This window comes from Ursus maritimus, unplaced genomic scaffold (assembly GCF_017311325.1).
Source record: "Ursus maritimus isolate PB19 unplaced genomic scaffold, ASM1731132v1 scaffold_6, whole genome shotgun sequence".
NCBI classification, from domain to species: domain Eukaryota; kingdom Metazoa; phylum Chordata; class Mammalia; order Carnivora; family Ursidae; genus Ursus; species Ursus maritimus.
This window is the reverse complement of record NW_024426774.1, coordinates 76,410,044-76,425,619: the sequence shown is the minus strand read 5'-3', so window position 1 is coordinate 76,425,619 and position 15,576 is coordinate 76,410,044. Positions and strand designations below refer to the sequence as shown.

General features: G+C 40.3%; 1 protein-coding gene across 5 annotated transcripts in view; it reads left to right on the top strand.

The window, feature by feature from the left end:
- AFF3 (AF4/FMR2 family member 3) overlaps positions 1-15,576 on the top strand; it is a 551,602-nt gene that overhangs the window by 397,022 nt on the left and 139,004 nt on the right. For 3 of the 5 annotated variants that reach the window (XM_040623576.1, XM_040623578.1, XM_040623575.1), the window contains one exon: positions 3,760-3,813. The exons of the other annotated variants lie outside the window; for them this stretch is intronic. In XM_040623576.1, the coding sequence (XP_040479510.1) occupies positions 3,760-3,813 (54 nt within the window). The remainder of the gene's footprint in view (positions 1-3,759; positions 3,814-15,576) is intronic. 5 annotated transcript variants of the gene reach the window in all.

Below are 15,576 nucleotides of genomic sequence, written 5' to 3'. Positions count from 1 at the left end.
AGACACACTTCTCAGAGTGTTATCTAGGTCAGGGATTCTCAGTCTTTTTGTAATATGATGTCTTTTTAAAATTTTAATTGTGACAAAATACATGTAACATAAAATCACCATCTTAACCACTTCTGAGTGTACAGGTTAGTAGCATTAAGCACAGTCTCGTCGTTGTGCCATCATCACTACCATCCATCCACAGAACTCCTTTGATCTCCCCAAGTGGAAACTCTGCTAATACACTGAATTAATGAATTGCCATTGTCAATAACTCCCATCTCCCCCTCCCTTGGTCCCTGGCAACCACCACTCTTCTTTCTGTCTCTATGAATTTGACTGTGCTAGGGACCTCGTATAGGTGGAATCATATAGTATTTATCCTTTTGTGTCTGGTTTATTTCACTTAGCATACTGTCTTCAGAGGTTCATCCATATTGTAGCATGTGTCAGAAATTCTTTCCTTTTTAAAAAGGAAATTTCCTTCCTTTTTATGACTGAATACTATTCCATGGTGTATATATACATAATGGAATGATATTCCATGGTGTGTGTATATGTTTTGTGTTTCCATTCATCCATCAGTGGACACCTGGGTTCCTTCTACTTTTCAGCTGTTGCCAATAGTGCTGCTTATGAAGACATTCATAATTCGAATTCCTGCCTTGAGTTATTTTGGGAATATACTCATTTCATCCTTTTTGAACATAAACTACACAGTCAGAAGTACATTTTGCATTAGACCCTGTGAAAGTGTATGTACTGAATGGAATCACAAAACATTACCTACAACTACTCTGACATCTTCTACTCTTATTTAAGATTTTAAAACACAGGTCAAACCACACCAGTCTGCCTTTGCCAGCCAGTGTTCCCAACACACTACAGGTTACTGACCAACTAATGATACGTTGTCTGTGCCAAAGGATTGAGGAAGCAGAAGGAGATCACGTGCGCCGGCCCCACCATGTTTCCAGCCCTTAGTCACCTTAGGTCAACGACCTCCTCAGGCCTCCCCGTAGCCTCAAAAGGGAGTTCTTCCTTCCTCATCTTTTACAGATGAGGAAACTGAGACTGAAAGAGTATAAGAAGCTTGTCCAGAGGTTTGTATCCAGTGAGTCTGTTCCCACTCAGCTCTGCCACAGGCCCACACTACCGGAGTGCGGCTGGTTTAAACCCTGCGGTACTCCCCTCAGAGAAGCTATAAGCGTCCTCACAGGGCCAAGGAAAGCTTGAGCCCGAAGGAGGCCTGACAACTCAGAAAATTTTAGGACCCGTTCACAGACTCAAGAAGGTAGATAGTTGGAGTGTACGTTGCACGAGAAGGACGAGCTTTTCAGCGACCCCTAAGTAGATCGCATAAGCAGCCGCTCCCCTCACTTAATGATTAAGGTGGACAGTTTCTAGACGTGAGTTTGGCACCTCTGCAATGAGCAATTCCAGTCCACAGAGACATTAATTAATAAACTTTAGCTACTCTGTATTCGCTGTGGCTTTAGCAGATGGCAACGTTTTTCTGAGGAGTCACTTGGGCCGTGGGAGAGTGTGGTAAATCAATAAATATTACCATATTTATTGATTGCAGTGGGTAATCAATAAATATTGCCTGGCATTAGCAGACTGATTATGCTTCCTCCAAATGTTTTCTTTTATAAAGCTTCTTCACGCTCTTGTGCTGGAGCTTTGCCCAGCTATTTAGAACATAATACATACGCAATAAGAAATTGTGGGTATGAATCAACGAATGAATGCGGAATAACACAAAGGATGGTTGGAATACATTTGCTATGCATTTTCTTATCTTCTTTCAGAAATACCACTAGCGATTTGTTCTTTCTCTTCTACAGATTTTGATTAAGATGTAAACCTCCAAAGTGCAGAGCTTATATATTTACAGATTGAACTCTCTCCCTCTCCCCGCCCCCAGATCACACAGATTCTCTTTGCTTCTAGTGCTAATCTCTTCCCAGGCAGCCTGGTACCATTATGATACTTTCCAGGCATTAAACTCCTGTTTTGTGCCGGACGCTGTACTGGACATGTTGTCTTATTTAATTCTTACAATAATCCAATGAGGTGTATTATTGCATTATTACATCCCATATCACAGAACAGAAAATCGAAGTCTCAGAGTTGCAAGTTGGCTCAAGATTTCGCAGTTGGCCGTGGCCTCAATCTCAGCTAGGTCGGCAAGCTCCAGAACCACTTGCAGGAACCACTTTCAGTCTGTGGCCTGGTGCAGGGGGCATATGAAGCAGAAGCTATTTTAAGGGAGAAATCCTGTTTCTGCGCAAAGGGCTGGTATGTCCCTAAAAGCCCTTAATATCTGCCCTCCCTCCATATCATCAAGAAGACTGTGTCCCAAAGAGCTGGGGAGGAGGCAGGAGGTTATAGACAGTAAGGAAGGGTAGCATTACTGCACAGCGATAGAGATCTTGGAAAGAGCAGAGGCTAGAATCTGGAATTCATCTGACAATCCAAGTAGCTGGCAGAAGTAAAAGGACAGCTTCCCAGCCCTTGCCCACCTGCTCACCTCAGAGGGCCTTCTGCTGTTGGCAGAGTATATTTTGCTAAAGCAGAACTCACATGATCCCACCAAAGCATGTAAAATATTTAAGCCTCTGCCCTCAAGATTCTACCACAGAGAATTCCACCCCCACTTTGAGCTTCTTAAAGCTGAAATAGACAAAGGGACAGGGAAGGTAGGGATCGTGGGCAGGCGACCAAACTTTCACACACGTGCACGCACTCATCTCTGTTAAACAGGCCATCCCTGCTTTAAAAATGAGGACTTGGTGGGACTTAAAGCATTTCTTTAGAATACTAAAGGTGTTGGTATATCATGATTAAGAGGTAACAAATCCTGAATAGTAACTAGCCAGTCTGTGTGCTAAATGCCTAATAAAAATCGGATAACTATATACTCTAACAGTGATGCAGGGACGACAGGTGTAAACTGAAACATAGTATCACCCTGTAGATGAATCAACTGTTTAAATCTTCATAGCAACCAGAAAAGTAGACAGTATTAGAATCTCTCCTTTTATAGATACAGAAAGTGAGTCTCGGGGAGCACACAGGTAGTGTGGCCCAGCCAGGATATTACCCTAGCGGTATCTGACTTGAAAGCACTCTTTCTGCAGACACCTGAGCTGCGTTGTAGAGTAGACCCAGCACTGCTGGACTCCATTCCTGGTTCAAAACACAAACAAATGAAGTTCAAAGTGACCAGATGGCAGGAAACCCAGTGACTGGGGACCATTTCATTTGAAAGTCTGTTTAACACTAAAGCTTAGAGGATTGAGTTAGATTAATTAGCTTGTAGGGATGGGGGAAAGAGTGTTATTCATTCGCTTTAGGAGTTGGGGAGAGTAAAGATAATAATAAGCAGGGTGAGAAAGAAAAAACAACCAATAGTTTGGTTGAACTGTTAACCAAATAACTTCACTTCTTGAAACAATCTGATGCTAATTTCACACAACCCGAGAAGTTTTATACTCTGAAAACAAAGAGATGATTTTTTTAATGGATAAATACATAAAATACTCTTATTTATAATTTTGAAAATATAAATATATCATCCATTTGGCCACAGGAAAAAAAAATCATTTTTCTCCTGGGCCAATTGTAAAAATGGAACCAATCTCTGATTTTGTGAGTTTTGTTTTCCTGTTGACAGTTTGGGCTATGATCCTCACCCCCAAAATTTACTGAGCACTTTACTATGTGGTAGGCACTATTCTAAGCATTTTACTCATATTATTCTCACAGCTCTCTGGAATGGTTATCCCCATTTACAGATAAGGGAAATGATGCACAGAGAGGGTAAGTAACTTGCCCAGCGTCACACAGCTAGTGTGTGACAAAGCTGGGATTTGAATTTAGTTTGATTCCTGAACCCATGCTTTTAACCCCACTTTCATACATTCTCCATTCTGACTATCAGACTTCAACATATTTTCAGAATACTGAATATTAATATGTCTTTGAACAAGAGAACACCATTTCTGAATTACATGTCCCCCTTGGGTATACTTAGATGTTGGAAAATACACTTGAATTAATAATTAATGTAATTAAGATCTTCATCTTATCTTTAAATGTCTGGAGCATATCAATATTTTCATCTTCCCTTTCAAAATGTCCAAGAGGTGATCATTTTATTACATTTTGAAGTACAATTGAATTCTATTGCTTTTCCTAATAATTACTGTTACTAACCATGCTAAATTGCCTCAGAGTGGGAACTATAGAGAGAAGACTCTTTCGGGGCCTTTGAAAATATTAAATTGGACGTACAAATTTTGAAGGAGAATGATCGATTAAAACTTGAGTATTTGTTTGGTTTTGTGGCTGGACTACGATCCCGTGCTGTCTGCGGGACCCATTTTGCAAGTTCTGGACTCAGGTGATCCAGAGCTGAAACCCTGTGGACTTCGTCAGACAGTGTCAGGAGGTGGTGTGCTCTGTGGGGCTGTTAGTAAAACTGGGTGGTTCAAAAATAAGCCAATGCCATAGAGTGTTATACCTAGACAAAAAGCATTCAGAAGGATAGGAATGGAAATTTCTCTTTTTCCAGTTGTAAATAGATGTCTTTGTTGTTTTTTTATCCCTTCTGTTTAACCTCCAAACTAGTATTGCCAGATGAAATACAAGGCACACAGTTAAATTTGAATTTCAGAGCAACGAGGAATAATTTTTTAGTATTAGTATATCCCATGCAATATTTGGAAATAGTTTTTTGGTTTTTTGGGTTTTTTTAGTATAAGTATGTCCTGTGCAATATTTGGGACATATTTATATTTTTAAAAAATATTCATTTTTTACCTGAACTTCAAATTTAACTGGGCATCCTGTATTTTTATTTGCTAATTCTAGCAACCCTATCAAATACCGTGTAAGTGTTGGTCCAGCTGGACTTTAATTTAAATCCATACCTTACCAAAGAATAGAAGATAGGCAAGGTGAAGAAGGGAGAGAAAAGAGAAGGGAGAAGAGGTAAAGAGAAAAGAGAGAGATAAACAGAAGAGAGAGAAAAAGTAAGAAGGAGTTCTGGCAATCTGCCAAATAAAATAACTAACATTTTGCAAGAAAGAAATCCTAAAACTGAGGTCATAGGATGGAAAAAGTCTGTTACGCAGACTCTTTAGCCTGAACACTGGCCAAAAAAAAAAAAAAAAAGCAGGCATCCTATTAACATCTGAATACCAAAGCTCATCCAGGAATGGAAAGATTTGGAATTTGAAGATCCTTAGCATCCAGCTTTGTTCGAATACCACAATTCTTTATTAATTGCAAGGAGGATTTTGTTTTTTCAGTGAGATGCGTAGGTAATTCGATATCAAAGAAAGCTAACTTCATTTTATGTTACTAAAATGCATTTGAAACTTCGTGGATAACCTTTTGTTTGCTTGCCTCGTGCTAAAATGCAAAAAAAAAAAAAAAAGAAAAAAGAAAGAAAGAAACCTATCAGATACCTGATATGGAGAAGAATTTACCTCTGTTTAAAAATCACACAGTTCTGCTGCGAAGCATGAAGATGGCTTTTTTTTTTAAGCTAAAAAATACTAACTGACAGCTTCAAGACAGATTTTTTTTTCTTTAATCTCTAACCAGACAAATTACTAGACGCAAGAAACCTCTTGCCTTAATCTGGACACGTCACAGATGTGACACTGTTCTGTAGGAGATGGCTTTTTAACTGTGGATAGGGGAAAATAACCTTTGGAATTTTTAGGATGTTATTACAAGCAAGTTTACTAGTTTTTGACTTACTAAGCCACAGCTGGAGCCAGCCTTCATCGGGGTAAGAGTATTTTCATACTACTATTATATCTTTTGTATTTTAAGAGTAGGATTATCGCATTTGGGGGAATATGGCCTTTGAGGCTTGTACTGTCGGTTGAGTATGCAAATGTGAGTGTCCTATAAAAGGGGAGAGGAGCTGCCGGTTTCCTTCTGTGCCGTAAACTTAACGACTTCAACAGATGATATGTTGGGGCTGCTGCAGCAGGAATTGGATCACACCATCATGTGGGATCAAAGAAAATTTTGTGTTTCTTTGAGAGGCATTAAAAGGGCTGGGCTTATGGCCTCCCTCAGAGCCAAGCAGCTATGTGACAAGCTCTCATTTCTGTAATTATTGTATTGTTACTGTTGCTTTAAAAAAAAAATCGACCAAACAGTACAAGGAATTTTCTGGCCGAATTATGAATCTGTCCGACAATATTTTCTTTCAGGTTAGTTTAATAGGAACCATCATTGCTTTTTCTACCCTCTTTCCTCCATTCTGCATCTTTGTTTCTTTTATAAGATACACTGTGTCATTAGTTCAGAGAATGAACAATGTTATTCTGTATGTTTTTCCCTGAAAGAGACCAAAAAATTTCAAAGCTGGGCTCTCTCCAAAGAGCCACAGATGGCATCCCCGCAGGCCTGGCCGCCTGTGGAAATGCACTGAGAAGCCACAGAGAAACACATCAGTCCACCTGTGACAGCCAGGTTAGGAGCAGATGCCGTTTCAATAGGAGAAATGTCCAAAGGAAATTGTCAAGTGACATAAGTAACAGAGAACTAATCGGTACAGTGAATTTCAGTATTCTATCCAACTAGTCGTTTGTTTGTGGGGTTTTTTCTTGGTTTTGGGGGAAGGGGGGTGGGTTTTTTTTTTTTTTTTTACCCAGTCCAGTCTCTTTACTGTGGTTCTTATCCAGGGTGCACATCAGATCATCTGGGGAACTTGTGCTCTGCAGAGCCTCAGTTAATCAATGCCTGCCCCTGTGATTCTGATACACATCCTGGGTTGAAAAACCATGCTCAGGAGGTCCCAAACCCAGCTAACCTTCAGAATCACTGAAAGGACTTTAAAATGCAGCTTCCTGGACCACTCCACCTGAGATTCTGATTGGGTGTGGCTGGGGTTGGGCCTAGAAATATGTATTTTTGAAAAGTTTCACAATTAATTTTGATGATTAGTCAGATCAGGAAAACCAGCTTTGCCCTAACTGAGTCATGTTAATTTCAGCAAAAAAAGAGGTTTTTGATTAAAAAGAAAAAGAATCTGGTCCTGAGTATGGTAGTTTTAGAACAACACCCTATGTTTCCATTGTCATCACCTTAAACTTTTTCCTAGCTTTATCCCCACCTGCTTCTCTCCCATCTCGGTGGAAGAAATGTCTGATCCTTTTCTCCTCTGGTGCCCCTCACCTCATCTGCCTCCTCCTATCTTGTTCTTTTCCTAGGTACTCTTCCTACCTGGGCCTATAGTCTGTTCATATTTTCCCAAACAAAACAACAACAGTCCCAGCCATCAACCATTGCAGTTGTTCTACTCTCAAGGGTCCTCTTCCTGACCACCTGTCCACTACCTGTCTGCTACTTGTGGGCCACCATGACCTATTTGTCCCTGGGCCAAACCAGTGGCCCTTTCTGAGTCTTTAATTCCTGTGATGTCTTTGCAGCCTGTGACCCTGTTCATTGACCATGCCCTCTTTGAACCATCTGTTCCTTGTCTGCCACCCTACAAGGGTTCAGTCTTTGGTCTGTTTCTTTTTTTCTACATCCTTCTCATGGTGATCTTATCCATTCCCATAGCTTTAACTCTCATCTCTGTTGCCTCTCAAATTGAGATCCCTAACTCTGATGTCTTCCTTGAGCTTCTAGCCAGTCTGTCCTGCCACCTACTGAGACCCCAAATCCTATGTATTCAGAATCTAATACTCCTCTCCATTCTTGCCCCCTGCTCTTTCTTTTATATCACCTATTTTTGCTAACGGTGACCTCCACATGCAAAACCATGGTCTCTCTCCCCTTCCTTGGCCCCAAGACTTGGTTACTTGCTATATCCTATCAAGTTCTATGCCCACAGCTTCTACATAATTCTTTATCTGTAAGTCTCTATGGCCACCTGAGTTTAGGCCTTCCCTTCTCCTTTCCCTGTCCTCTATAAAAGCCTGATCTCCCTCCCCCTCCCCCATTTCTTCATACCATCTCTATGAAGCTGCCAGATTAATTTATCAAGCACAGTTCTGGGGCTGCCTGGGTGGTGCAGTCAGTTGAGTGTCTGACTCTTGGTTTCGGCTCAGGTCATGATCTCAGGGTCACTGGATAGAGCCCCATGTCAGGCTCTGAGCTCAGACGGGAGTCTGCTTGAGACTCTCTTTCCCTCTCTCTCTGCCCCTCCCCAACCAGATAAATAAACTTAAAAAGATATAGTTCTGATCATGCCACGTCTCTGCTCTAAAATGTTTGATAACTATGTACTGACAAAAATTAAGTCCAAATTCCAAACCTGGATTTTAGAATCTTTTGCGATCTTCCCCTATTTCTTTTACTAGCTTCATCTTACACAAACTACCCTCAATCCCCACATACCCAAAGCACGATCCAACCTGGTACTTGCTATTCCTCTGTGGTGCTCTGGGATCTTTCTTCTACCTACCTCTGTTCGTGCCATTCTCTCTGCTGAGAGTGCATTCTTCTAATTCTCCCGAGAGTCTTTCTTGGTTCTCACATGAGAACCTCTCCTACTTCTGTGATAATGCTACACAAGTTTCAAATTCTAACTCAGTTCCTCTACCATTACACCAAATATATACCTGATTTTGCCCCTAATATATTTCCTCATAATATAATGGATATTTTAGTAATAAATATATGATAGGCATATAAAATCACTAAAAAAGTAAAAATTCACCTTAGTTATTGCCTAAACATTTTGAAATGTGGGTTAGTCAGGCATTAGCACAGTGACCTAAGAACATAATGCATCTCATGGTCTGGAACTGTATACCTTCATCCACTGACTAGGTGAACCCAGGAGCTAGAAATGCAAAAAAGGGCAACATGATTAGTTGCTTTATTGGTTTTAATTTATAGAATTCAGAGATAAAATAGGAACCAAGTTCTGAAAGTCGAGTGGCTCTCCATAGTGAAATTTGTACCTTCCAATACCCAGTACTTCATTTTACCCACTTACAACCAAAAACGTGACACAATATATTGACGTTGACCTTCTGCCTAGGGCTTTTGTGTTACATCTGAGGTCTAAGCCAGGGTCGGTGGTTATATTCTTATGCTTTCTTAAAGTCCATCTGTGGACATAAAGGAGCGTGTGTTATGTAAGATACCTTTAGGCCTGGTGCCTGTGTCAGATAAGGTATTATTGGATGCAGTAATGGCTCCAAGGCCTCAGAGTCACACTGGAAGTTCAGAGACCACAGGGCTTGAATACTTCAGACTTAAACTTCTAAAACTATTCCAAACCCGGGTGAATAGGTGAAGATAGTTTTCACAGTAGAGAGGATAAAGGAACTTAAATGGTATTACAGTTTCTACATTTCTCTCAAAGTGGGTACCAGTAGGCTGTGGTAAGTGACCTATGTGTGGCAATACAGAGAACAGCCTTAAGAAAACAATACAAGCAATATACTCAAAAATATTATAAACAAATCAAAATGGAACTCTAAAACATTTTCAGGTAGCCCACATGAAGGCAAGAAAAAGAAAGAGGAGTGAGAAACAAAAGATAAAAACAGTAAATAACTGATAATACGGCAGAATTAAGCCCTAACATATCAATAATTACATTCAATGTAAATGGTCTAAATACACCAATTAAAATACAGAGATTGGTAGAGTGGATTTTTAAAAAATGATCCAGCTACTTAGTGTCTACAAAAAACTCATTTCAAACACAATGGCATATGTAGGTTAAAAGCAAAGCTATCAAAAAGAGACATCATGTAAAAATTAATTTAAAAATTAGGAATGACTATATTAATATTTTAAAAGTAGGTTTAAGAACAAGGAAAATTACAAGGGACAAAAAGGGAAATTACATAATGATAAAAGGATCAATCCACCAAGAAGATATATCAACCTGAAATGTATATTTAGAATCAAAACCACTTCAAAATACATGAAGCAAAAGCTGGTGGAGCTGAAGAGATAAATAGACAAATCCACAGTTATAGTCAGGGATTACAAAACCCCAGCCTCAGCAATTAATAGACTACTAGACAGGAAATCAACAATGATATAGAGGAATTGACCAATACCATCAAGCAACAGGATCTGTTAGAATTAATTAATAGAACAGTTCACCCCATAACAGTTAGAACATACATTCTTTTCAAGTACCCATGGAACATTCACCAAGAGAAGCCTTATTCTGGGTCATAAAACAAACCTTAACAAATTAAAAAGAATAGAAATCATATATAGTATATCCTCTGACCATAACAGAATCAAACTAAAAATAAACAACAGAAAGACAACAGGAAAATCTCCAAACACTTGGAAATTAGACAGCTTACTTCTAAATAACCCCATAGGTCAAAGAGGAAATTTATAATACACATAAAAATGATTGAAACTGAAAACATGACATATCAAGGTGTTATGGGATACGGCTAAAACAATGTCAAGATGGAAATTTATAGTACTAAATGCTCACATCAGAAATGAGAAAATATCTCAAATCAATTATCAAAGTTCTGCCTTAAGAAACTAGAAAAAGAAGAGCAAAATACACCCAAGGCAAGCAGAAGAGAGGAAATAAGAATAAAGCTAAAATTGATGAAACTGAAAACAGGAAAACAGTAGAAAAAAATAAGCAAAAAGCTGATTCTTTGAAAAAATTAATAAAATTCCAGCAAGATTGAAGATAAAAAGAGAGAAAAATAGAAATAACCAATATCAGGAAGGAAACAAAAGATATTACTGTAAGACCCTGTAGACATCGGAAGGATAAGGTAATCCTATGAACTCTACACACATAAATCTGGCAATTTACATGAAATGGATCAAATCCTTGAAAACCCACAAATTATCAGAACTCAGCCAAGCTAAAATAGTTAACCTGAATAGCTGTATAACTGTGAAAGAAATTTACTTTGACATTTAAAAATCCCCCCCAAAAGAACTCTCTAGGCACAGATGTTTTCACTGGAGAATTTTATCATTTATATAAAGAAATATTAACATTTAATTTTGTACTGTCTTTTCCAGATAAGATTCCCAAATCATATGAGGCCAGTATTACCCTGATGCCAAAGCCAGACAAAAACAAAACAATAATAATATAGATCAATATCTCCTGTAAATTTAGAAATTAAAAAAATTTTTTTTCAAGAAGATTTTAGCAGATTGAATCCAACAATGTATACAAAGAATAAGATACCATGCGTCCATCTATACCAGGTAGGCAAGGCTGGCTCAATATGTGAAAATCAGTCCATATAATCTATCGTATCAACAACCTAAAAAGGAAAATGCATATAATCACATGCATTGATGAAAAAAAAGCATTTTACAAAATTTGACACCAGTCTTATTCAATGTAACACGGAAAGTTCTAGCCACTGAAGTAGGGCAAGAAATAGAAATATGTACTGGAAAAGAAGAAACACAGCCGTCTCTATTTGGAGACAACACATGTGTCTGTATGGAAAATCCCGAAGAACCTACCAAATAGAACTAACAAATGAGTTCTGGAAGATTATAGGATATAAGATCAACAAGAATCAATTGCATTTCTGTGTACTGACAACAAGTAGGAACCAAAATAAAATATAATACCATTTACAATTGCTTCAAAGCAAGCAAAATACTTAGGTATAAATCTAACAAGGTCTCTATGATGAAAATTACAGAATACTGATGCCTGAATGCCTAAAATGTTCTCACTTGACGTCCGCAACTCTGTGTCCGCACTGTGGATCAGTCTCTCCTTGCAAAAGAGTGTTAACTCTGATCTGTGGTGATCCTTGGACATTTCTTGGTAAATACATGAAAGATCAAGTGCTCAAGTGGATACAAATTATTGGTAGCATCTACACTGATATAAGTTTTCCACTGTCTCAATATCAAAAGCCCAAGAATGCCTAGATTCCCAAAGTGAGTCAGTACTTGGATTGTTTTGCATGAACGTACTTAGCCAGGATCAACAGCATTGGACTTGAGCTTGAGATGGAATTTCCAAATTTTCAAATGTTTGGTGACAGCCATCCAGCACCCCAACACTGGGCAGGCCAAGGCATGAGTCACAGGCAGACTTTTGAACAGTCAGTGTGCGCTGATGAGATGCCCGGATTGGCTCCAAAACTCCATTGTCAGTGGTGCGGCAAGACACATAGCTGCCCCAGGGGCTGGGAAATAAGCTTTAAAAAAACACAAACAGGCTGCTAAAACAGTGGCCCAAAGGCAAAGGGTAGAGATGGCTGTTAGAGAATTTTCTTTCCTAGAACAGAGTTTTCACACTGGGCAGTTTAAAGATGTTCTGATTCCGGGAACTTTGGGTTAGCTCCAGGATCAAGACAGCACTGGGCTACTGCCCAATCCTACAGACGATACACCCTTGGAATTCTATTTTGAACAGCCTGGGAATATACAGAGAAGTTTTAGAGAAGGAAAAAGCAGACGTAAGCATCATAGAGCATCATAGATGAGACCTCGTGATGCAGGCAGTAGATATATTGGCAGCACGCAAACACACAGTCAGGTATCCGGTTACTGCCTTATGCATGGTCATAAAGCAGTGTTTTTCAAAGCACTTTCAGTTCCATTACATCACCCTGTCTTCAACAACATGTAAAAAAAGGAGACTTGGTTTTATTATGTCTGTTATAAGTACTTAACATCAGAACCAGGAGAAGGACTCAGCCCCTCAGCTCTGAGATACCTAGCAGAGCTGTTAGAGCCTGAAAGGAGTTAACAGAGCCTGGATCCTTAGCACGACCTATTCTTCAGTTTTGATCCCAAGGGCCTTTCTACAGAACAGAATGTCTTGCTTATTTTTTGAAGAAGAATTAGCCTTTACAACAGAAGTATGTACAGAAACCTAACTCATGATCTTAACTGCTCTTCCTTACCACATTTGCTCTATAGACCTGAAACTTGCATTTCTTTTTTTCTGATAAACTCTAGGCTTTTACAGATGGTCCTTGGGTTGGAAAGTCTTTTTCGAGGTAGGATAGCTACAATCGCAAACACACACACACACACACACACACACACACACCACTCCCCATTCCCGGAGCAGGGATGGACACAAGGCCATCTCATTCACCTGCAGTGCTGCCCAGCTAAGTAGGTGGCAGGACCCCACATGGCATCGAGAATTCTCAAATCTGCAGGAACCCGATCCAAAATCTTGTGGAACTCCTCCTCTCCAGCTTTCTCCTGCTTCTATTCTCTGCCTGTGAAGACCCAAGTGACCGTCTTTCCCTTGGGGTGGGAGGCAAAGAGTTAAGAGACCTGAGGCCTTCAGATCTTATAGGCATGGAAAGGGCCTCACCCCCTCAGAAGAAATAGAGGAAGAGGAGAGCAAAGGGAGCAACAAGGCTGGCCAGCTTCTCCTCCATAGCCATCCAGAATTCCACCAGTCCACAGAAATGCCACGCTGCGCTGTAAATGTGCAGAACTTTCATTAGTCCAAATTCTGGGCTCCCAGAGACCACATGTCTAGAGCAGAAGTAGGAAGAAAGAGCAGTAGGACAAGTATAACTTGATTCTCTTTTGTGGCAAACTAAGTGAGTGTAGATGTGCCTGTGTAGACTGGAAACGCATACCCTGGATTGGGCCTTTTACATTAAATGTAACACAGAGTTTAAGTAGTAGAAGCATAGGATAACCCGGCTTAAAATTAAATACTGTTCAGCTAAGACGCAGTGATTTTAGCTTCCTGGGCACAAACCACCGAATCTTGCTGCTGTAACAGGCAGCGATGTTGGTGTGAGAAGACGGAGGATGAAACTGTCTTAATGAAACTTTCTACAGTTCTTCCAGACAGCTGAGATTTTATGTGATAATCTGCCAAACTGATTTCTTAGGCAGTTCATTTGTGAATTTTATCTGCACACTCACCAAAAAATAATAATAATAATCAATTTTGTTTGAACGGGTATGGACAGCTAACTGTTGTGTGAGGCCATCAGGCCGTGAAGAGTGAGTGTACCCTGTGGGAAGGTGGTGACTGGTGTTCAGTAAGTGCCCCGTTGGAGTGGTTTGGGGTGTCTCCCCACACAGGCAAGCTTTTCACACTTCTCAGGAGTTCTTTGGCTAGGGAGAGGAACTCTGTGATTCATCATCTTTATTTTTACAGACACTTAATTTCAGCTTCTCCTTCAGTTCTCCTATTTTATGGCAGGCAGGTGCTCATAGGTGCTCGTGAATTCTCAGAATTCTATATTACCAATGTAATCCCATCTATAGTGAAGATAGAGTGCTGTTTTGTGAGTTTGAGAAATATTCTGTTTATTAAGGTTGTTGGAACTAACCGTGGTCATTTATAATGAAAAAAGTGGAGGCAGGGATAACCCTACCTCCTGCATCCTGTGTAGCTCTGGGTATGCACGGAAACTCAGAGTTTTTACAGGAAAATACATTTCCCAGATATTTTTTTCTTTGCAATTTAAAGGCATACTTCCAGCCTATCTCAAGAGCTCTCACTGAAAAGAATATATTTATGCTCATAAATGTAGGTACCTGGCATTAATCCCCTGGTCATTGGTAAGCCGGTGCATTAAATGATGTATTCAGGTAGAAGTATGGCGTGTACGAGGGTTCCACCTGGGAAACTCACCTGAAGGGAAGCCTGAGCCATCTGAGGTATGAGACTGGCCCAGCTGCGGCATCTAGAACTTACCCAGTCCCGGAGCCCCCAGGCACGGGGGGAGTCTGAGCTGAGATAGGTTCTTAGTGTAGAGCACACACCAGGTGTCAAACAATTTGTACAAACAAAAACAAAAACAGACAATCTCCGTAATTTTTATTGATTGCATGTTGAAATGACAATATTTGGGGGTATATTGGGTTAAATATATTATTAAAATTAATTTCACCATTTTACTTTTTTGACATACATACTAGCAATTTTAAATTACATAGGTGGTTCATATCTATTTCTGTTAGCACTGTTCTAGAGAATCCTCTGGCGTGTAGGGTGGGCAAGGTGAGGTCCTATGGAAAGCAACGCGATTTCAAACTGATTACTAGGCATCCCTCGGCAGCCCTACCCAGGGGCTTCTCCTTGGCGGCCCTTGATAGCTTCCACACACACCCAGCACAGCCCGTGGCCAGCTTCCCTCTCCTCACCCGTGGCCAGCCTTCCCCTGAGCCTCTCCCTCCCTCCAGCATGGCCCCACACTCCAGACAGCTCACATTCTGCTGGCCTGAGCATTTCCTCTCTCCAGCAGAAAACGGGAGAGTCTTTGGTTAACCAACCCATCTTCCTTAGAAGGCTTTCCTTTAAAGTATCAACCCACAATCTCTCCCTCAACTCAGATGTTTTAAAAGCTCTGAAGGCCTGCAATTGAAACAACAACAGATTCACTTGGTAGAACTGGCTGCAGGTTATTTAGAGCTTTGATCTCACTTCCTGTGACCGTTCATTCGACCGCCCCACACCCTGCCCAGGTGTTGTAGAGTGTGCGATGGAGGCATCAGTTTGCCTTTCTAAAAAAAAAGTTCTGAATCCCCAAACACATCCAGACCTGAGAGTTTCAGAAGGCGTTATGGACCTGAAGCAGTTTTTCCCTCCCTTAAAACCTGGCTTCGCTCACCCATCCAGGCTGCCTTAAAGATCAT